Genomic DNA, 22,542 nt, shown 5'->3' on the forward strand with positions numbered 1-22,542 from the left:
TAGTTTAAATGTGTTCATTTTGCGCATCCAAAAATATCACTTATCTATGATTGGATGGAATATTAAAACATACTCTCTCCGTTTCTTAATAGATGACGCTGTTGACTTTTAGAACTCATCTTTGACCATTTATCTTATTTAAACATTTTATATAAATATATAAGACATAAATCATGCTTACAATACTTTAAGTGATAAAACAACTCACAACAAAATAAATTATAATTACGTAAAATTTTTGAATAAGATGATTGATAAAAAGTCAATGGCGTCATATTTAAAAAAAAAACAACAGAGGTAGTAGCATATGCATATGCCATTTAATATTTTCGTGTGGTATGTGACTACAGGGAGTACAAACTTAGTATTCATTTTAATGTTTCATGCCATATAAAAAATCAAAGAATGTTGCACTACGATATATTTAAATAATATATTCAATTGTTGGAGCATTAGAGTGTGATGATAGCAAAATGAGAGAATCGATCAAGTTCGAAGGGCAAACACTTATTTTCTCGTATAATAAACTTGACTCTTTGTTTAGTGCTGTAGGGAAATCCATAAAAAAATAATTTGTATCACCGGTGGGATACTGGGATTGTATCGACATTATATGGTACATAATCATGTTTTAATCTTACATAATCAGGTTTTATAGCAAGTAAGACGTAGGATATTATAGGGTGGCGTACTACATTGCATAAATAACAAAGCTCTTCTGTAATAGTACTCCCTCCGTCTCTAAATATTTAACGCCATTAATCTTTTAAAAAATATGTTTGACCGTTCGTCTTATTTAAAAAATTTAAGTAATTATTAATTCTTTTCTTATCAGTTGATTGATTGTTAAATATACTTTTATGTATACGTATAGTTTTACATATTTCACAAAAGTTTTTAGATAAGACGAACGGTTAAACATGTTTAAAAAAGTCAACAGCATTAAAAATTTAGGTACAGAGAGAGTATTATTATCTTGCCGTAATAATAGATTTTCTGCTATATACCACAAACAAACAAACAAATGGCAACATACATATAGTAGAAAGAACGAAAAAAAGAAGCATATAGAAGCTGCCGGTAGTATTTCACTTCCCCTTCCGTTCCGTCTTCCCCCCTCCCCTCCCCCTCCAAGTCGCCAGCGGCCGAACCCACCCAACCCGACCCGACGACGGAGCGCACACGCACCCCGAGCCCGACACGCCGGGTGCCCGGGTGGCTGCCCGCGAACACGTCACCGTCGCGGCGTTACTTCACACCGCCCTCGCTTTTATTTTTTCACATTCAAACCCCCCCCCCCCCCCTCTCTCTCTCTCTCCTCCTCCTCCCCCTTCACTCTACCTACTCTTCTCTTCCCCCCTCCTCCCCGGCGACCACCACCTCGCCGCCGCCGGCGTACGATTGCCTCCCCTCCCTCGTATCCCCCTCTCCCTCCCCCCCTCGGGGTGCGGGCATGGCGTCGCCGGCCGTCGCGTCCCCGAGCCGGACCCCCAGCAGGGGCCCCCCCGCCGCCGCCGCCGACACCACCGCGCCCTCCCCGGCTTCCCCGCCGCGGCGGCTCGCTTCGGCGCCGCCCGCCGTGGACGCGTCGTCGCCGGAGTCCGCGCGGTCCGGGGAGCTCGCCGCCACGCCAGACCCCTCGGTGGGTGGGTCGGTTGCTTCCCGTGTCGGGGATTGCTGCCGGAATATCGCCTCGATTTTGGGTTTGGGTTTGGTTCTACGCTTCTACTACTGGTTGGTGGGGGTTTCTGACGCGGTGTGGGTTTGTTTGGTTCGTTGATGCAGAGCCCGTTGCTCGCGAGCAGGAGCGAGGAGTACAGGCTTTTGTTTCGCCTGCCACCCGACGAGGTAAAATTTTGATTTGATCGCTGCTTCTCGCTTCATCTATTCGATCGATCTGATCCTCGACGACCCTGAATTGACATACTTTTGTTGCGGGGAATTTTGAGTGCTCCAGTGGTTGAGCAGGGTGTTCGATTCGGTGAACTTTGACTTTTTGTGCCGTGGTCATTTTTCCTTGACAAATCGCATCATGACTTGTTCATTGCTTGTACTTGCTTTGGAACATGGCGCATCATGACAAATCGAGCCATTTTCTATTGAATAGTGGCATCAGGTTGTGGCGATTCGGTTCTGTCTATTGAATGTGTGGCGGAGTTGATGGTTGAACTGTGACTAAATTTTGTGGAAGCTTGCCGAAATTGTGGGATTTTGTAACCAGCTTGTAGTTTCATGAACTTCTTTTTATGACTTCATTTGGTTGATGATAAATGAATTTGAGTGACTCTAATTGTGGGTCGACCTAGCATGCCATATCAAGATAATATGCCAAGTTCATTTTTTTATTGAACAGTAATTTGATGAACTATTATATCGCTTATGATTATCCCTGATGGTAGTATTTGTGCATTGCAGGTTCTTGTGCAAGATTTTAATTGTGCGCTCCAAGAAAATATTCTTCTTCAGGTAGTTCTTATATGACATCATTCAGTGCTACTTCTTGTAACTTAAGTCTTGATTCGTAACACAGGTTTTCTAGACAATAAAAGTAGAGAATCACCTATGGCTTAAAAAGAATCTTTCCAAAATATGCAAAATTTAAACATCTATTTTACTTGTATCGTGACCCTGTGAATATTGACAAGCTGCTGGCATTTATGTTGACACTTTTGGCCAAAATACCTGTTAACTCATACTTGTTACAAATACAACAATACATACTTCCCTTTTTGCCTGCATTTTATTATTCCACCCCATTGAGCACAGCAGCATCTAGAAAATTCTTTTGTGCATTGCTTGCCTGCAGAACTAAAGGACAGGGTTACCAAAGGCAACTTGTCACATTTTTAGAAATAAAATGATAACCTGGTTGTTCATACTGTGTTCACAGCTGTCAATCACTCACGAACAGAGTCAATTTGAGGTCTAGCACACATAAATCACCTATACCAAAGTTGATTTCGATATAATACACATGGCAAGTGTTGGCCCTGCAGTTTCGAGGGTAGATTCACTGTTTGGATTTGCTTTGTATTGATTTAAGACATGTGCACCACCAATTCTAATTCAAGTTTATGCCTTTGATGTAGAGAAGCATGTGCAAAGACATATGGAAAGGCTTAACACTAAGATCTAATCCATATTTTTCATAATACAATAATAGTGTAGATTGATTTCTAATCTAGGCACCTGACAAGTTTAGATGAATGTATCTAACTTGTTGCAATTAAGGGTGCTACTGTCCATCATCCTTGCTGTCTTGCAAATGACACTCCTTCTTTCATTACTTAGTTTCAGAGTTCAAACTACTGCATTATTAGACAATCTGGTTTCACTACTGCCCTTAGCCAGTGCTTTGCACCTAAAAAATCCATTGTTTGACCTGTGCAAATGATAGAGCTTGGTTATATTATTTTGCAGGGTAAATAAAAAAATAGGCTTTAGTTTCAGGCCTTCAACACTATCTACGATTTTCAGATTCTAACAAATATACATTATTCTGCAGGGTCATATGTATTTATTTCTACACCATATATGCTTCTACTCTAACATTTTTGGATATGAGACCAAGGTAATGAATGATCAGAAGGCAATCATCATATATGCTCCTTTAGCTTGTTCAGTCGCACTTGCACTTTAAGAAGTGTATTACCGAACATTTTTTTTTCGGATACACATTATTATCGAGGCATAGTGGATTCTGGTTGATGTCATATCTTCTGTGTTGTGTTGTATTATTTGACACATTCTGTTGCAATAAATTGAGCTGAAGAAATGTTGTCCTTAAAATAGTTGCTCCTTTTTTTGGAACTGTGTTATCTAAATTGAACTTTTCTTGCCTTGATATTTTGCGTTGCTGATGGACCATCATAAATGGCATTCTACTCTGTTATGCTTTGTCTTCATATAGTTTCTGTAGTAGGTTAAACACTTAGCATATGGAAGGCCACATGTCCATCAAAACCCTGTTAATCTGTTTGAAGCATGAGCTAGTGGTTGTTCCCACTAGTAATTTCCATTTTCTCTGTGCTGATTGTAATTAATGCCTAAATGTTGGCTTCCTGCAAGTGGAACATTGTTTATTAGCTGACTTGGTGAGCTAAATTGAACTGGAAATGAAGGATTGCTCTCCAACAAAATTGTTTTAATTATTGCTTTTGTCCTAATTGGCTGACCAATAAAGTTAATTTTGCTGCTACAATATGATTATCATCTGACTAATTTCATTAATTTGTCTGCAATAGTTTTATGCTGCTATTTCTCATTAAATATTTTATAGCGGCATATGTACAAAAATGTTATACTGACGCGTTGCTCGTACTGCTATAAAAGATTATTGACTACAACTCTCTTCTACTTTCATCTTTCCTTTTTTTTTCAGAAAACTATTCCGTTGCAGGAAGTGACTGATGTACGTAAAGCAAAAACAGCTGCTATTTTTCATAATGCCATCGAAATTATTGCCGGTACAAAAAGGGTGAGGAACCTATCACTGTCTTGATTCCTTATGTGGTTATGCCAGATCTATCTCACTCAAGGTGCATTGCTTGCAGCACTTCTTTGGATCTTTCTTGTCACGCGATGAAGCTTTTCGCATTATAGTAGAGGGCTGGGAACAGCATGTCAGTGATGCTAGATTGCTCCTTGAACGCCAGGTTATGAAGCATCTATAGTAACTTCTATTTGTTGACATTGAGTGCAGTGCAAGAGTTATCAATAAGCTCATATCTGAAAAGTTGTTTGTATTTGCTCTTCTACTGCACTATAGGATGCAAAGTCAGGAAACAGTAGTGATGAAAATGGTTATGTTTTGTTGGAAGGAGCAAAGGAAACTAAACAAGATGATGATTCATCACCATTAGACAGGTAGCTTTTGCCTTGAACAAAATTCTCTCCTTGATTAAGTTCCATCAAATGGACTTTTCTGTTTTTCTGTTGATTGTTTATGAATGTTGACTTGAGCTTGTTGGACTGTAGATCTGTTAATGGTACAGCTGTCACAAGTGGTAGTAATGATAGTGGTGACTCGGACGTCAATATTTCCAAGAGATCTTCAGAAGTGCTAGAAAATGAAAGTGAAGACAAATGTACTGCTGCTACTGCACTTAATCCATTCATCTTGGGGCCATTTGATGATGAAGCTCCTAATGGTTTGTTCGAATCATCCTTTTCTTTATCCCTTATGTTATCACAAATTATATTACTGGGCTTGTCTTACATGATTGTTTTAATAATTGTTCGTTGTACCTTTTATTTTCTGCAGTTCCCGAACCCTTTGCGTTGATCACCGAGTCAAAGTTTCAGGTTAGCTAGATTTAAATTTACTTTCGAGCGCTATTAAGTACTAATAATTAATAACAGAACATCACAATACAAATTCTTAATTAGCAGGTGCCTGTGGAGGTTCTCTTTAATATGTTACTGTCAGATAGTTCTTTTGGTTTTTTGGATGATTTCCACAAAAAATGTGGTGACAAAGGTTAGTTTTTGTTTAGTGTTACGCTTTTCAATCAGCACTTTCCGGTCAATAATATATTTTAGTGGGACCTAAGATGAGCTGCTGCAGAATTCCGTTGTTCCCCTTGGCGTTTAGATGAACAGGGAGGACTTATAAGGGATGTTTCATTCTTGCATCCAATTAAAATTTATCTTGGTATGTCAAGAGCTTTCTGCTACCATTTCTGAATGTAATAGTTTTCATCGAGTATGTCACATGCTTTTATTTGTATTATCCTTTTGTAACATCTATTTTGTTTCTTCTATATTGTGCTTAGGTGCAAAATTTGGGTCTTGCCAGGAGGTTCAGAAACTTCGTGTGTACAAAAACAGGTTAGGTTCTTCCTCTATTTTTGCACGGTTACACCTAGTAATGGAGTTTTCTGAAAATGTTGAGGATTTTGAAGTCATTGAGATTCACTAACATTTGTTTCATTTTCGCCCTTTGTTGGTCACACTCAACTTGTTGGTGGATCATATCTGAGCCTCATAGCAAAATAATCGTGTGTTCTTATTTCTCATTTATATGTTAGCTTGATTAGCCATACCTTTATGGTTTATTGCAGTAAATGGCAATGTAAATGCCCAACCTTGGTGACTGTGTGCTAAAAGAAATTATATGTTCTCTGAAGAATAATTGATGCTAAACTCTCCTGATGTTTAATTTTCTTGTTTACCTTTTCAAAGGCATCTCATGATTCAGACATCTCAGCAAATTGGTGATGCGCCATATGGGGACCATTTTACTGTTGAGGTGAGGAACTCGGTTGTCAGTATTGGTTCATCTTGCTTGAAATCCACTTTCCCCAACAAACTACTGTTGACTGGATGTATTTGGGATTTTAAATCATATAGCACTACTAAACTTCAACTGGAAATATGGTACTTTGTATGGTGGCTTTTCTTTGTGGATGAGTATATGATATGCTCTCCAAAATATTATTACTTCTTTTCAGACAATCATTCCTGTTATATCCATAGATGGATGGTTTAAATTCTCTAGAACTGGTTGTTCTCCTTATTTTCATATAAACTGGTTGTTCCCAACTAAGGGTCAATTTGTGGTGGGTTTGAATCAAAATTAAGCAAAATAAAAGCACAAATGTGCGCCTAGATCAAAATAATCAAACATCAGAAGTTACAGATTTAACGTAAAAGCTTGACCATATGAGAACTAGGCACGGGTATTGTGACCAGCACTGCCATGGAAATGAATTCCAGCTTCCTTACATTTTACAATGGGAACATATCACTTTTTTTTATGAAACCATAAGATGATGTTGTAGAGATACTGAAATGATGTTTCTACTGTTCCTTATTCTTCAAACAGGGGATCTGGGATGTTGAACAAGACAGCCTGGATGAAAGCAGTTGCTACCTCAGGGTATATATTAATGTAGCCTTCTCAAAGAAAACCATATTTAGAGGTGATACACCCCATATATCCTGATTCCTGAACGCTCCAGCAGTTTGAGACGTTTAAATTCTTTATAGTGGCATTTTTAAATGTATATATGCAGATTTAGTGAACAACCATATTTTGCTTAGTTCTGACTCAAATTCATTCCATATTTAGAATTTTACTTATTTGTGTTATTTCTGAGCTATTCTTGCATGTCTGGGGGCAGTGTTATTTGTTTATTTCTACCCCCTTAAAACATCAGTTTGTTTCATCTACCACAACTTAACTTGCTGCTGCTTTTTCATTTTTTAAATATCAAAATTACAGGGAAGATTGATCAATCAACAAAAGATGAATGCCGTGATGTTTTTGGGCTATGGGTCAAGCTCGTATGTGTTTTCTCATCACAGAACATTATTACTACAAAGCTATTTACAATTTGAATCTTAAGTGATCCTCCCTGTCATGTTTTTTAGGGTCATGATCTTTTGAAGCAGGATAGCAGCTGTCATTCGAGAGGTCTGTTAATTGAATGTCCACTTCACTGCATCAGTCCTTTGCTCTTTCCCTACAGTTCTAACTTGTTTGATCCAAATTACGTCCTCATTTGCATGAAATATTCGAAACTCTGAAACAGTAAATTGATCATTTTCTCTGTCCATTCTTTCAGGACCTTCCAGCTCAACTAATGTTGATGATCCATCAGGGACTACTCTCAGTAGTGAGAATCCTTTGGAAAACACAGATCCAGGCTCGAGTTCTGCACCTGATGAACCTGTTGTGAGAAGCATCGTTCCTTCTATTCATGATCACCAACAAAGTATAGTATGGGATTCCATAATATCCACATCACAAGAACTTTGGCGTTCACTCTTGTCATATATACAGTCAAGTCAGCTCGGGCCGGTGTTAGCACTGACACTGGTAGCCATCATCATTCTATTGCAGGCAAGTACCTTTACCTATTTGATTACAGACATATCATAGTTTAGATTCCCTGGTCCAAATGCTGTTAGTCTTGCTAGTTACTGCAGAACTCAATAGCCCGAACAAAAAAAGGTTTGAAATTAAAACAAAGTAGACTAATTCACAATATCCTTTGTTATCTTCTACCAAACTCATTTGGCGCTGTACATCTATTGCAGGTAACCATCATAGTTCTACTACTCAGATCCCCCAAGGTGTATATGGTTAACCAAGAGACCTCCCCAAGCGGCTTCTCCTATAGCAAAGAGAGCATAGAGTGGGTACAGAAGAGATTAAACCTATTAGGCGAGGAGATGCGGATGGCGGAGAGTCACCTGGAGATGATGCAACATGAGTTTGCCTGGCTCAAGTCTCATCTGGAAAGGCTGCAGAGACTGAGCAGCAGCAGCTCATGAGTCATGGACCCGGCAAATAGTGAGTACTTTACACAAAGCTGAGGGCAAAATACGTACCTTAGTTTGTTTATTTCTTGTTGTTCGTTGTATTTAATAGTACAGTGATATTGCAAGCAATATCGATCCTGTGGGTGTGGATATGTTACGATCGAGGGCACACGTACGATACAGTGATAGACTGGTAGAGTGCACCATCATGGTGGTGTAGTAAGTAAATACATGATGAAACTACAGAACGTTGTGGAAAAATGTCCACTTGCAACGACAATGTATGCGGTAAACTTGCAAAGTTATAGATTCAGAATCTGTGAAAGTGGAAGATGTACATTTTACCTATCCTAGGACATTTGACCGGTAATCATTGGCTTTCTACCTTTATGTTATGTAATATTATGAAACAATCCATAATTATCCGAATGCATTTGCTGCAACATTGCGGCTGAGGTAAAATTTACCCTTTTTCGCAAAAACAAAAAAAAAAGGTTAAAATTCGTCGAAGGTGCTGTGAATTTTTGAAGGTCTTAATGGCGAGCTTTATTAATATCATTCGGTAATTACATCGTCCAATAGTCCGCTTAAAATGAAGCTAGGGGTACCATTATGAAAAAACGGTTCGCTAATCTATTCGTCTCCTCTCGCTTCTCACACGGGCGCAACAGTGGGGATCAAGCGGCGCTTCCCGGCGCCGTGGGCCGCCCCTGCCCTCCGGCCGGCTGGCCGCCGCCCTCCCCGCCCGACGCCGGCGCCGCCCCTTTTCCTCCCCGCCCGACGCCGACCCCGTCTAACGCCGCGCCGCCTCGACAAGCCGCCGCCGCCGCCCAGTCGCTCCGTCTCGGCACGCTCGCCCGCGAGTTCCCGCTCTCCACGCGGAGGAGCACGAGGCCGGCGGCGCGGCAAACGGCAAGGAGCACGCGAACGGTGCCAGCGACGAGCGGCGTTCCCCTGGCTTCCTGTGTCAAGACTCAAGAGAAAGAGAAAAATACCTATGTGCATGACATGTGGGGTCTACTCGTTAGGGAAGAAGCTTTTCTAAAAACGCGTAACTAAACGAGCTTTTGGCTTTCTCACAGCTACTTTTGCAAAGCTACTTTTTAAAAAGTCATAGCCCAGAGCTGCTTTATTAAAAAGCATAGCCTAACTAAACACACATGGTTACTCCCTCCTTCCAAAAGTACCAGTCGTATTACGTTTGCACTGAGACCAAGGAACCCCTCCGATGCATTTAACCATCGCTGCATCTGCATGGATTTAGGGGGAAGCGACGCTTCGCTTGATACGCGATACGTGCGTGCGCAACCGTCCATGCCCGCGCGCGAGCGCAACCGTTCGCGTCCTCCCTCGCCCGTGGCGCGCGTCCGTGCGTGCTCGCCCTCGCCAGCAGCCAAAATTGCGTGGAGCCTTCCCTCCCTCTCCCACTCGAACGAAATTGCATGCATGCAAATTGGATCCGCTATTTGCCATCATGCTCATCGTCGGCCTCGGCGGAATCCGGTGCCCAGCTCACGCAGTGCCCGAGCCTTTCTTCCATCCTTCCTATTGATCACTGCAGTGGATCGCTGCAAGCAGAGGCCATGTAGTGGATAGAACGACACAGGATGGATCGATCAATGGCAGCTGCATCAAGCTTTGCTTAAAAACAAAGAGGTGTAGCTGCAGCGCAAATAGGCAACGGATGGATTTGCATGCATGCATGTTTAACAAATCCATGCATGCATGTTTATACGCCAAATACGAACTGATCAACAGAAACTTCCAAAACTTTTGGAAGGAGGGAGTATTTTTAATAAAACAGTTTGTTATTATTGTAATTTTCACCTCTCTTCTCTCTCCTTTTATCCACCTATACTCTGTTTTCAATCTTGGTTCTTGTGTAGAGATGGTTTTTTTCATGAGAAATGTGGTTTCTTTATCTTTTTACCTCTCTCCTAATTAACTCTTAAGCCACATCAGATTTTTACTTATGCGATAATATATTAAATACTATAGACACTAGATGATGTAGTGGGTTGTGATGGCATATAAGTAGATGATACTAGTTGCGACCAAACAATTGCAGGTTTGTGATATTTTATTTCAAACACAAACATAAACAGAAACAGTGTCCTTTGTTTTTTCTGCCACGTGAGGTAGAAGTCGGTATTACTTTTTTTTTTTACGAGGCAGAGAAATCCGTATTGGCTGCCGAGGAAGACCACAACCGAGCTGCTAAGGTCGTTTACGATGGAATATGTCTAAGTTTTAGGCTTAACAAGACAACTCATATTTACGATAAATTATTTTTATAATAATAACTAGACAATGATACAGGGATCCATAAAAACGTTTATGATAATTTTGTTAATTTTAAAATATGCAAGCTCAGTTTTCGATCATGAAAAGATATGCTCGTGTGTTCATACGGGCACAAACCATCACTATTCATGTGCACAGTGCTTGCTTTCTGTGTGCGGCCAAATCTTAATTAGTGATTAGATGACGCAATTGTGAACCTACGTGATTATAACCCTACATTGACAATAACTCAAGGACCACTCGTGACCATTAATTCCAGGCCACTCAGACCTAGGCCTGCTAATGGTGCAAGACCCGCCCCGCCTCCAGTTCAAACCACAACAGTGAAATTCAATAGTCCAAACCACCCCAATCCACTTACCTTCTTTCATGATCCAAACCAACCCAACCCATTTCTCAGCTCAATCCAAACCAAACCAAACCAAACCATTTCCCCCTTGTGGATTCAATCCACTTCTTCAAACCATTCGAGTCCATTCCAAATCCACTGCTGCAGCGTCGTCAGCTCGTCGCCTCGTGGTCGCCGTTGGCGGCGGCAACTGCAGCCGCTGCAACGCGGTGTTGGCGCCCACTGGCCTCGGACGCCGCGGCGGAGTAGTCATCGAGCCGGCCGGCGGCCGCTCATCGTCCGCGCGCTCGAGTCCGTCAACGTCGACGGCATCGGCGAGACCTTGTGGTGCAGCTCGGGTTTCGCCGGCGGTGCCGAGCAGCACGTGCTGCCCCTCGCCCCGTCGCGGCGCCGCCGCGCGCATCACCTCCGCCGCCTGAATCCTGACCGCCGCAACCAACTCCTCCTTGGCGACGCCAGCGGCAGTCAACCTCTCCGCCTCCGGTGCCGCCGGCGAAGCGGCCATGACGACGAGCTGGTCATGCTGCTGCATGACAGCGTGCACGCCTGAGAAGCAGAGCGACGACGTGTTGGTCGTCGCCGCCGCTGGCCGTCGAAAGCTCCACCACCGCTTCTTCTTGGCAGACAGGCGTCGGCACCGCCGCCGGTGACGACGACGGCGGCGGCTGGCTATCACCTCTGTACTCCTTGCCCTTCCTGTCCTTCTTGCCGCCGGTAGTCCATTGGGGCCAATCCAATGAAAATCCATGGACTCCACCCATTTCAGGCCGAAAACTGGAAACCAAAAACTAATCCAATCCAACCCACCTCTATTCATCATCCAAACCGCCCCAGTCCATTAGGTAGCTCACCCCGTTTACACCCATACCAAAACAATCCAAATTGAAAACCAATCCATTAAACCCATTCTCATCCAACCCATTAGCAGGCCTACTCAGACCATATGTTTAGTGTTGCAAATAGACGTAGATGGATAACCTAGAAGATTCTAGTGTACATAAAGCGATTTTTGTTTTAGAAATAATACATTTTCAATAGAAAATTGTACAAATATAGTTGGGTCATTTAAAATCGTAAGTTTAACACCCTATCGAACAAACAACGGTTGTTGGATAGAGGTTGTTTGACGAGACGGTAGGATTTTTTTGCAATTCTTTATGATGCATGTGTGTACGTTTGTGCATGGGCTAATGTGCATGAGGTACCTATAGAACGTTGAATGTTCGAGAGGCCTCCTGCGGGCGTGCATGCATGCCTGCACCTTTTACTATTTTTTTCTCGGACCAATGATCTTATCAAACAATTATGGTCCGAACCAATGTTATTCGATAGGCTATCTGATATATATCCTGTCACACTTCAGTTGTTTGATATGATGTTAAACTTGTGATTTTATCTGGCATACCTATATTTTTTTCATTTTTCCATTAAAATCGTATTATTTCTATAAAAAAGTTGACATATAGCTATAAAGTGGTAACGGTGATGAGCAGTGAATTTATCTCACTAATTGACATGTGGGACCATAGAGATTGTTAAATTTGGTACCAGCTACTCCTAACGTAAGGTGACATTTAGGAGCCACTAAACAATAGTCCACCCATTAGGCATTAGCTATGGAGGATGGAATAAATTATATTCAACCTGCTCCTTACAACGCATTGATATTTAGCTAGTACTCCCCCATTTCACAATGTAAATTATTCTAATATTTTTCACATTCATATTGATGTTAATGAATCATATACAGGAAATGCTAGAATGATTTACATTGTGAAATGAAGGAAGTATGATTTATAATTGTAAGGATAAGACTGCAATGGTAAAAATACACCCCTTCCTTTCCTTTTTATTTTAACCAGTGTAATTTTATCTTTGGCCAATAAAAACTTTTAAATTATTATGTTTTGATAAATGAAAGTACTATAATTATATTTTGCAAGAAAAATACATGAAAATATGACATATTTTCAAAAAGAAATTTAAAAAGGACAAGATGTCAAAGTTTGTACACGAGATTAGTATATATTTGGTTCTACGCGGTGTGAAATATGTTTATAAATAAACAATCGGATTTGTTAGAAAACTTTCACAAGATTTTTACCCTCGAAACTTTCAGATTTGTGGCCATTGGATCGCCTTGAGATTTGTATATGAAGCGAAAAGTGATAGAAATAAATTTTCACACATGTCAACATTAGATTCCAGTGCTAGTTACCCAAACCATAGTTGAATGCAAGTTTTATATAACTTATATTGTAGTTTCAATACAATTATAGTGCAGTTACAATTATAATTCAATTATAGTTACATCTGAATCTTTTATACTCAAAAAAATTTATAGTAGTTTTTTAGATACTCCCATAAACATTTTTATTTGTCAAAGTTACTACTCCCTCTGTCCCACTCACTAAGACGCGCACGTGTTTTAAGAGTCAACTTTTAAATATTTGACCAATAAATAGTTTATATATTATTAATTTAATTTTATTTGATAAAAATAGTGTTATTGGATTGTCATTTAAATTTATTTTCCTATAATTATGATTTTATTTCTACAAACATTATAGTATATGAGAAATTTAAAGTCAAATATTAGTTTTGAAGACTCTATCAAGTTTGACAGTACCTTAGTTAGTGAGACAGAAGGAGTACCAACTAAAGCCTTGTTCAGTTTAGAGGGGCTTGAATGTGAATAATTCTATACCATGGAAGTACGCAAACTGATCCTACGAGTTACTCACGCTCTTATAAATGAAGTTGGCTCGATATCTCTTTGGTCAGTCTCATTCCAATTAAGCTTTAGCTTCACAGGCTCACAGCCACACTCTTTTTGGCTATTGTTGCAATGGCAGTCGTCGCCGTCGCCGTCGTCATCGCGCTCCTCGCCGCCTTCCTGACGCCGCTGGCCGTGTACCTGGCGAGGAGGGCGTCACCGCCGCCGCCGCCGCGGCGCAACCTGCCGCCGGGCTCCCTCGGCCTGCCGCTCATCGGGCAGAGCCTTTCCCTGCTGCGCGCCATGCGGCGCAGCACCGCCGACCGGTGGCTGCAGGACAGGATCGACAGGTACGGCCCGGTGTCCAAGCTGTCGCTGTTCGGCGCGCCGACGGTGCTCGTCGCCGGCCCGGCGGCGAACAAGGTGGTGTTCCACCACGAGGCGCTGGCGCCCAAGCAGCCCCGGAGCCTGGCGGCGATCATCGGGAGGAGGAACATACTGGAGCTCGTCGGCGACGACCACCGGCGCGTCCGCGGCGCCATCCTGCAGTTCCTCAGGCCGGACATGGTGCGGCGGTACGTCGGCAAGATCGACGGTGAGGTGAGGCGCCACCTCGCCGCCAGGTGGGCCGGCCGCCGCACCGTCGCCGTGTTCCCGCTGATGAAGACGCTGGCGTTCGACGTCATCGCCACCCTGCTGTTCGGCCTCGACCGCGGCGCCATCCGGGAGCAGCTCGCCGACGCGTTCGACGGCATGCACGAGGGCTTGTGGACGGTGCCGGTGGACCTGCCGTTCACCCCGTTCCGCAGAGGCCTCATGGCGAGCGCGAGGGCTCGCCGGCTGGTCGAGGCGACCGTGAGAGAGAAGGCGGCGAAGCTGGAGCACGGCGAGTCGTCCCCATCCGACGATCTCATCAGCTGCCTCCTCAGCCTCCGAGACGGCGGCCGGCAGCTGCTCACCGAGGAGGAGATCGTCGACAACTCCGTGCTCGCCCTCGTTGCCGGCCACGACACCTCCGCCGTCCTCCTCACCTTCATGCTCCGCCACCTCGCCAACGACCCAGCCACCCTCGCCGCCATGGCCCAAGGCAAGTAGTAGTAGCACTAACTTTCCTCTCCTCTCGCCCAAGAAACTCAACTCTCCCCTCCCCTGACGAACACTCAGAGCACGAGGAGATCGCCAGGGGCAAGCGAGACGGCGAGGCGCTGACATGGGAGGACGTCGCCAAGATGAAGCTGTCGTGGCGCGTCGCGCAGGAGACGCTGCGCATGGTGCCTCCGGTGTTGGGCAGCTTCAGGAGAGCGCCCGTCGACGTCGAGTTCGAGGGCTACACGATCCCGAGAGGGTGGCAGATCTTCTGGTCGCCGAGCGTGACGCACATGGATCCGGCCATCTTCCACGAGCCGACCAAGTTCGAGCCGTCGCGGTTCGACGGCACGGCGGCGGCGGCGGCGTACTCGTTCGTGCCGTTCGGCGGCGGGCCGCGGATCTGCCCCGGGATGGAGCTCGCGAGGGTGGAGACGCTGGTGACGGCGCACTACCTGGTGAGGCATTTCAGGTGGAAGCTCTGCCTCGGGGAGGAGAAGAACACGTTTCTCAGGGACCCGATGCCGACGCCGCACGACGGCCTCCCCGTCGAGCTCGACCACATCGCTCCTCTCTGCTAAGCCGCACCATCCGTTATCACGCTTCCTCTTCCTCCGTGTCTGTTATGATGCTTCCCCCAAGTTTTTTTTTCATTTTTTTTTCAGATTTAGTTATAGTATAATTACGACGCTTCCCGCAAGTTTTCTTAATATAACTATAATATAATTGAGGTGTAAATGTATTATAGTTGTACTGTAACTGCATTGTAACTTTATAGCAAAACTGTACAAATTTGTTTCTAGAAATTTTTCTTTCTTTCATGTACACTTAAACGATGCGATGGCCACAAATCCGAAAATTTGGACGGCAAAAAACTTGCGAAAGCTTTCTAGCAGTTCCATTTAAAAAAAAGCTCTATTCTATATGAAAGTTTATTGAAATAATTAAAAATAATTAAATTATATATATATATATATATATATATATATATATATATATATATATATATATATATATATATATATATATATATATATTTGTCATAACTAATACTCGATATTTTTTCTTGTTTCGCGTGTCACCCAAAATCCCCCTGAAGGAACTTAGCTGGCTGGGTTTAATTGGTGACGCCAACACGTTGAGCCCAACCTCGTGCATATCAGCGTCTGGCCCGCCACGAGATGTTGCCCCCACAAAGTTTAAGTTTATACGTTTCCTATTACCATGCGCTAAAATATCTATGACTCTACAGGGATAAGCCTATTTTACAACCCTCTCAACTCTTAGCTTTGTCCAAAAGTAAATTTTATTACAAAACACCCAAAATAAGTGTAATTTACTAGTAGATATTAAAAAACGTGTCACGGCTAAAATATTGGTAAAATCTCTCCTTTGAAACTCTGCGCTCTTGTTGCATGTGTTCCGCTACTCCCGTAGTTTTCGTTTCGGCCTCCACCACTGCTGGCTGCTCCGTGACGTTGGACATGTCCTACCACAGCCATCACCATCATTCCCTCCCTGGAGCGCCGACGTATAAACCCTCCTCCCTACTTTGTTGCTCAGTCTTTATAGAGGAAGAAGAGGAAGGAGAGAAAAGATAGAGAAAAAGAAGAGGGTGACCCCTGACACGTGGGGTCTACTAATTTTTTGAAATATTTTTATAAGTAGCATCTTATATGGTTTCCAATTGTACTAAACCTGACTTTAATGGTTATATGTTTCGGGTATTCATAATTTACAGCATATAATATCTGGTTTTGAAGTTGGGGAATGTATTTTAGATAAAGCAAAGAGTTGAGCAGTAGATAGTCCTTAAACATCATTAGTATATGGGGTTACGTTCAATTTATATATTGATTCATTCGTATCAATTGCAAAATTTTGATAATGTCTTTTCTCACATTATTGCAAATGTTTGTCTAACAATAGTTAGAAAATGCTAGCATTGAAATTTGCATCCACTATCCAATACAGTAGTTACATTGAAGCGAGAGAGGGAGTGTGGGAGAAAGCTGCAGTTGCGCCACTGTTCAGACAACAGCTTTGGCTCTGTCATGGCGACGGTGCCGCCGCCGCCGCCGACGGCTCGAGCAGGCCACAGTCGAAGTTGGTGTGCTCGAGGAAGGGGCCGAGCCTGACCAGCCTCGGGATCACCACGCCGTCGCGCGCCGCGCACACCGCCGGGTTCCCCCACTGCACCAGCGCGCCGACGAGCCCCGCCCTCGCCGTCAGCGGGAACACCCGCCCCCACCGCTCTCGCTCGTACGCCCGCATAGCCTCGCCGTACGAGCTCGCCTCGCCGCCCTCGCTCGCGGCGGCGGTGGCGAGGCGGCGCGCCAGGACGACGGCGTCCTCGAGCGCGCAACAGGCGCCCTGGCCGAGGTTGGGCGTCATGGGGTGCCACGCGTCTCCGGCCAGCACCACGCCGCCCCTCGACGCCGGTGGGGCAAGGCCCGGCCACAGCCACCGGTCCACCAGCGGCGTCCTCACCACGGCGTCGTCCGGGGTGTCGCGCATCACGGCGAGGAGGTCCTCCGGCCACCCGCGGACGAGCTCCAGCGCCTCCCTCTTGAGCGCCGCCGGGTCCGTGATCTTTGGCCCTAAGTTAGTAGAGTCAAAGATTATTCAAACACATCAGCTACGAAAAATGGTAAGATTTCAAGCAAGAATAACTAACAAATTTAGAGAGTGCTATACAACATTGAACAGTTTTTTTCTTAAAAAAAACTTTCAAATGTAAAATTTCACTTGTTTCCCTTGTTAATCTGTTTGGTCGTAAATGCGCGATGTTTAGGATAACATTTGGTTAAACTTTTGAAACTTGAATCCTAAGTCAATGATGTTAATCGATTTTATATCAAAATAAGTTCATAAAATCTAATAATTAATTTCATGGTATTGAGAAACTCCTAGGAGTCTTCTGGCTAGCTTCACAAGGTGGTGTGCTAGACGATCTGAATTCGAAGCCTTGCCCCTTCTGATTATTTGATATTAGTTCTTCCCTAACATTCGTGTTTTAATTTCATGGTATTAAGATAATACTTTCGAAAGCAAATCTACATATGATATTTATTTGTTTTTATAAACTAAGCAAATTTCGCGAACCTGGGCTTGGTCGATTGAAGCAGATGAACCAGTAGACAAGGGTGGGTGAGACGGGGACGAAGCCGGCGCGCATGCCGCGGCCGTAGATGTAGTTCACCTTCGCCTCGAACGGCTGCCCGCCGTCGCCGTCGTAGCGCGCGAGCCCGCGGAACGCCATGTGGCCGACGTACCTCGGCTCGGAGAAGCCCATCCACCGCGCGATCGGCGAGTTCACGCCGTCGCAGCCGACCACCACCTTGGCGACGATCCGCCTCCCGTCCTCGAGCTCCAGCTCGGTGGTGCCGCCGGGCCCCTGCTGCCCGGCGACGGCGACGGCGACGCGCCGCACCTTCGACGAGAAGGAGATGGCGCCCGGCGGCAGCCTGGACGCCAGCGCCTCGAGGAGCGCGCGCCGCTCCACCGCGCGGACCTCCTGCCCCGGTGCCTCCTCCTCGAAGGAGAACTCGCGGAGGACGCCGCCCGCCGCCGCCGACGCCGACCGCATCTTCATCCTGCGGCCGGTCAGCTGGAACGTCACCAATGGAGCTCAGAACTCGACTTGGAGATCAGCCATGGAGACACCAACAGAAGAGGAGGAGGAGGAGGAGGAGGAGGAGAGAGAGAGAGAGAGAGACGTACCCTTGGATGCGGAGGTGCTTGGCGCGGAGCTCGTCGGCGACGCCGATGGCGTCGAGCACGCGCCACCCGTTCTTGAACAGCGTCAGCGACGTGCCCCCGGCGCGCAGCGACGCGCCCTGCTCAAGCACGGTGGAGCCCACGCCGAGCCGCCGCAGCGAGGCCGCCGTGGCGAGGCCCGCCACGCCGGCGCCCACTATGACGATCTCCACCTCCTCCTTCCTCCGGACACCGCCGCCGCCCTCAGACCGCGGCGACACGGCGGCGTTGAGGCGTGCGCGGTGGCGGCGGCGTCGGGGATGCAGGTAGCAGCTGAGCGCGTGGGAGGAGGTGGTGGCGAGCGCCATGGTGATGGCAGCACAAGCGTTTCTTGGACACGACACGAGATGGAGAGCTGGGCGCCATGCGCGGACAGTGTGGTGGTGGTTTTGGGGCGATGGATGGTTTGGAGAGGTGGACGATCGGGAGCCACACTTACCTTGAAGATGATGCACAGGACACGTCCTTACCTGGTTGAGAGTCACTCACCAAAGCAGACAATGGGAGTGGATCTTGATCCCTCGAGGGAATGTACATATAGTTATGAAAGAATTTGATATATCACTTTATAAATATGTAAGTTTAAATTTAACTTCTATATATCGCAATGAAAAAATTGATTGTGAATATACGTTAACTAACTGTAATTTAATTTGTTTTTTTCGTTGCGAGATATAGAAATTGAATTTGAACTTGCATGCTTGTGTAATGATATATTACATGTTAATACATCATCTTAATTTTTTTCAAATTTTTCATAGCTATTTGAGTAACATGCAAATAACGAGGAAACATCCCCTCGAGGGATCAAAATAATTTCACGCAGAAAAAGTTTCCAACTTTATTTCGAAAATTTAAGAATGGTTCTGTTGTATTTTTTTTTTCCTGCTAGACAGGCAGAAACTCTCATGTCATTTCAGAAACTTCACGACTAGAAATTCTTCAGGAAACTTGAGAATCAACTCATCAATGCCAATCAGAGTACCAGACTTTATTTGCAATATTCATTTTTCCCCAATTCTAAGCAAAATCATCTGTACATTTGAATAGACAAGGTTCTCATGTAAGAATCAGCTGTGTTATTTTACCATTTGAAACTTGCAGCATTCAACATTATCTATACTCCTTTTAAAAGAGAACAATGCTGGTGATAATGAATCTACCACCAGCTCACCAAGTTTTTTTTTTTATTGATCACCTACTCTATCATGTTGTTATAAAATAATCCCTCTATATATAGGATTCTATCATATTTCATCTCCACATCTCTACAGGACAAAATTGTGCTAAAAATCTTACTGTTAATTTGTTTTAATACATAGCAAAGCACGGGTATTTGGTTAGTTCTAGTAAATTTTCCAAAGTCCAGAACAGCAGGTCGCTTGCAAATCTAAGAGCTTTATGTGCCACAAGAAAATCAGGCAATACTATCTGCTTATCTTGGATGAACCTAGGGAAAGAGCATGATTAAGATATTACGACATTTATAAGCAAAAACTGACTGCTAGTATTATTTTCGGATCACATCCAATCCAGAAACTTAAAAAGCCATATAAGTTCAGGCAACATATAACTGTGATTGTATCACAGCAAAATTATAACTCTGAAACAAAACTCAAATATTTAACGAGAACCAGCCACCAAGAGGTGATCGATTATAGGCGCGAAGCTCTAAGACTCGTAGATCCAAGGGTGAAGGTTGCTCCTCCACTCAGCTAAACCTTCAGGGAACCAGAGAGCGATCTCCTTCTTCCCGTTGTCCACGGAGTCGCTCCCATGGATGACATTCCTACACAAGAAACAACAGCTTGAGCTTAGGCATAGATAAGCAGGAAGCATTATAATTTTTTTTTTCAAAAACAAAAGCTAGAATTGAACATAGTTTAACATAATCCAAGTAGTTATTATGTCTAAATACACTAACATCGTAACATATAGAAAAGATGAACATCATAATACATGCAAAAGTTTTTTTGTAAATAATATCACAGCACACTTACCTTCTGACTGGTAAAAAAACAGAGGTTCACACATTTATATAGATCAAAATAAAAGCCACTTAACCACCCATTTTCAAACAAAAGCATCGTTTGATGTTACCAGCAAAACAAATAAAGAACCATCCATCGCTCATGATCCTCAAATGATTAAAAGGATCACAAGAATTGACTGAAAATTCAAGCAATAATGAGCTGATGACCAAGACAGACAAGAATGACTCACCTGCCGACTTCCACGGCATAGTCAGCACGGATGGTGCCGGGGGCAGCCTCCCAGGGCCTGGTGGCTCCAATGATCCTGCGGCCAGTGGCGACAACATCTTTCCCTTCCCAAACCATCGCAACGACGGGGCCAGAGATGATGTACTCCACCAACCCAGGGAAGAAGGGCTTGTCGGAAAGGTCGGCATAGTGCTGCTGTGCAAAGGACCTCTCCACATTCATGAACTTCATCCCTGGATCATTGCAGTTCAAAAAGTAATTCGTAAGCACCATCATCCCTCAACCGAATATTACCTCGGTTCCAAAATAAAAAGCATTTATACTTGTTTTTCAGAATGAATCTCAAGATCGATATTCATTGTGAATAACACACAGAAATGCTTATAGTTTGGAACGGAGGAAGTATATTTCTTAAACAGGGGAAGTTAAATGAAATTAAGTTTTTGGATGATGTTTTGCGTGCATTTCGAATAATTCTCATAAAAATGGGCTTCACAGTTGTTATAATCGCCACATCAACCAATACATGGCTACACAGTTGTTATAAACAGGGGAAGTTAAATGAAAGTCCTTTACTTTTGTTCTTTGTTGCTGTTCCTTAAGACAGCTGTTTTTGTTGTTCTGTAATGCTTTATAAAACATTTTGGTTTCCACTAAAGTACAACAACTTTTAGTAAGGAACAAAAAATGGAAAAGAGCACGTTAAATGCATGCCAAAGATATTAGTTGAACTCTATTGCAAGTACAAATGATGTTTTCTTTTCAGAAAGATATTTCCATGATTACAAGTACAAATAGTAGACTACATCTTTGAGGCTTTGACGATCTCTGCTATAATAATAAATAAGTTGCCCATGTCATGTAATGCAAAATTAGACTTGACAACGAATCAGTTGATATACTAAATTGAATATTACTGTGTCAGTCTGTTGTCCCCAGTTAAAAATGGCCAATCATCAACATATAAATTATATAAAAAAAATCTTGCTTTTGAATCATGTATTAAACCCATCAAATTCTCCATGTCACAACCCCAACCTACCCATATGAAACAGAGTATTATGATATCGTCAGCCTCTGCTTTTCATAATATGTGTTGAAAAAAACGGGTAGGTCAACCCAAAATTAGATCAATAAAAATACAAAAGAAAGTTATGAAAAATGAATCCATACGATCAAATCGAGAGGGGAAAAGGATCAGCCATACCCTTCAGGTAGAATCCTTTCTTCTCGAACCTGCTGATGATGTCTCCAATCTGCAGAACAGAAAATCAAAATTCCCCATTAAAAACCACCCAAAACGGTACAGAAAGTTACCAAAACAACTCAAAATCTCACAAACAAACACCAATCAACTACGCTATTTAACCGATCCGAAACCGCAAAAAATCCTCTCGAAAATCTATGGCCAAAACGACAAGAAGAACATTAAAAGAAAAAAAGAACTCAGATTACCAGGCCTCTCTGGACGCCGTCAGGCTTGATCATGATGAAAGACTGCTCCATCTCTCCAAAGAACCCGATCGAACAAACCGATCAACAAGAAAAAAGAAAAAAAAAGCAGAAGCGGAGGCGATGAGGAGGATGCGGAGAGGAGAGGAGTGGAGGCGAGGCGGAGTGGGTCGTGAAAGAGACGGGGTGGTTATTTATATATCAGCCCTGGTGCGATGTGCTGAGGTGCCGTGCGCCGATTGGAATCATCCTGGAAATATTCGCCACATGGAAACGCACCGCTGCGGCTTCTTTTTGGGCCGTCGGTTTGGCTGTTTTTCACTTTTGTTTGTTTTTGTTTTTCTTTTCTTTACATTACAGGTGGCGATTTTGGTTTTGGTTTGCGA

At 43.7% G+C, this 22,542-nt stretch overlaps 5 protein-coding genes across 6 annotated transcripts; 2 read left to right on the plus strand and 3 right to left on the minus strand.

Moving 5' to 3' along the window:
- The first annotated feature begins 1,307 nt into the window (after positions 1 to 1,307).
- On the plus strand, positions 1,308 to 8,607 carry LOC127779799 (protein VASCULAR ASSOCIATED DEATH 1, chloroplastic). Of its 2 annotated transcripts, none has more exons than XM_052306701.1 (18): positions 1,308 to 1,642; positions 1,786 to 1,848; positions 2,416 to 2,466; positions 3,506 to 3,571; positions 4,382 to 4,477; positions 4,554 to 4,655; positions 4,769 to 4,866; positions 4,978 to 5,150; positions 5,264 to 5,304; positions 5,389 to 5,479; positions 5,567 to 5,653; positions 5,775 to 5,829; positions 6,184 to 6,250; positions 6,827 to 6,923; positions 7,226 to 7,287; positions 7,375 to 7,417; positions 7,569 to 7,846; positions 8,044 to 8,607. In XM_052306701.1, the coding sequence occupies exons 1-18, from the start codon at positions 1,454 to 1,456 to the stop codon at positions 8,278 to 8,280; spliced, it is 1,896 nt and encodes a 631-aa protein (XP_052162661.1). In that variant the 5' UTR covers positions 1,308 to 1,453; the 3' UTR covers positions 8,281 to 8,607. The 2 variants fall into 2 exon arrangements, with proteins under 2 accessions (XP_052162661.1, XP_052162662.1); XM_052306702.1 differs by having other exon boundaries at positions 5,392 to 5,479.
- A 338-nt stretch (positions 8,608 to 8,945) lies between these two features.
- LOC127780239 (uncharacterized) lies at positions 8,946 to 11,453 on the minus strand. Its single transcript, XM_052307168.1, has 2 exons — positions 11,037 to 11,453; positions 8,946 to 9,230 (listed from the first exon to the last, which is right to left on the minus strand). The coding sequence occupies exons 1-2, from the start codon at positions 11,451 to 11,453 to the stop codon at positions 8,946 to 8,948; spliced, it is 702 nt and encodes a 233-aa protein (XP_052163128.1).
- Positions 11,454 to 13,769: 2,316 nt separating this feature from the next.
- On the plus strand, positions 13,770 to 15,488 carry LOC127780607 (cytochrome P450 716B1-like). The gene is made up of 2 exons (XM_052307535.1): positions 13,770 to 14,724; positions 14,802 to 15,488. The coding sequence occupies exons 1-2, from the start codon at positions 13,770 to 13,772 to the stop codon at positions 15,302 to 15,304; spliced, it is 1,458 nt and encodes a 485-aa protein (XP_052163495.1). The 3' UTR covers positions 15,305 to 15,488.
- A 1,063-nt stretch (positions 15,489 to 16,551) lies between these two features.
- Positions 16,552 to 19,838, minus strand: LOC127779690 (monooxygenase 2). Its single transcript, XM_052306558.1, has 3 exons — positions 18,447 to 19,838; positions 17,829 to 18,319; positions 16,552 to 17,323 (listed from the first exon to the last, which is right to left on the minus strand). Exons 1-3 carry the CDS (start codon positions 18,788 to 18,790, stop codon positions 16,776 to 16,778), a joined length of 1,383 nt encoding a protein of 460 aa, XP_052162518.1. The 5' UTR covers positions 18,791 to 19,838; the 3' UTR covers positions 16,552 to 16,775.
- A 127-nt stretch (positions 19,839 to 19,965) lies between these two features.
- LOC127779691 (nucleoside diphosphate kinase 1) lies at positions 19,966 to 22,339 on the minus strand. The gene is made up of 4 exons (XM_052306559.1): positions 22,160 to 22,339; positions 21,912 to 21,960; positions 20,706 to 20,937; positions 19,966 to 20,271 (listed from the first exon to the last, which is right to left on the minus strand). The coding sequence occupies exons 1-4, from the start codon at positions 22,208 to 22,210 to the stop codon at positions 20,154 to 20,156; spliced, it is 450 nt and encodes a 149-aa protein (XP_052162519.1). The 5' UTR covers positions 22,211 to 22,339; the 3' UTR covers positions 19,966 to 20,153.
- Between the last annotated feature and the right edge of the window lie 203 nt (positions 22,340 to 22,542).

This window comes from Oryza glaberrima, chromosome 7, assembly GCF_000147395.1.
Source record: "Oryza glaberrima chromosome 7, OglaRS2, whole genome shotgun sequence".
In the NCBI taxonomy this organism is placed as follows: domain Eukaryota; kingdom Viridiplantae; phylum Streptophyta; class Magnoliopsida; order Poales; family Poaceae; genus Oryza; species Oryza glaberrima.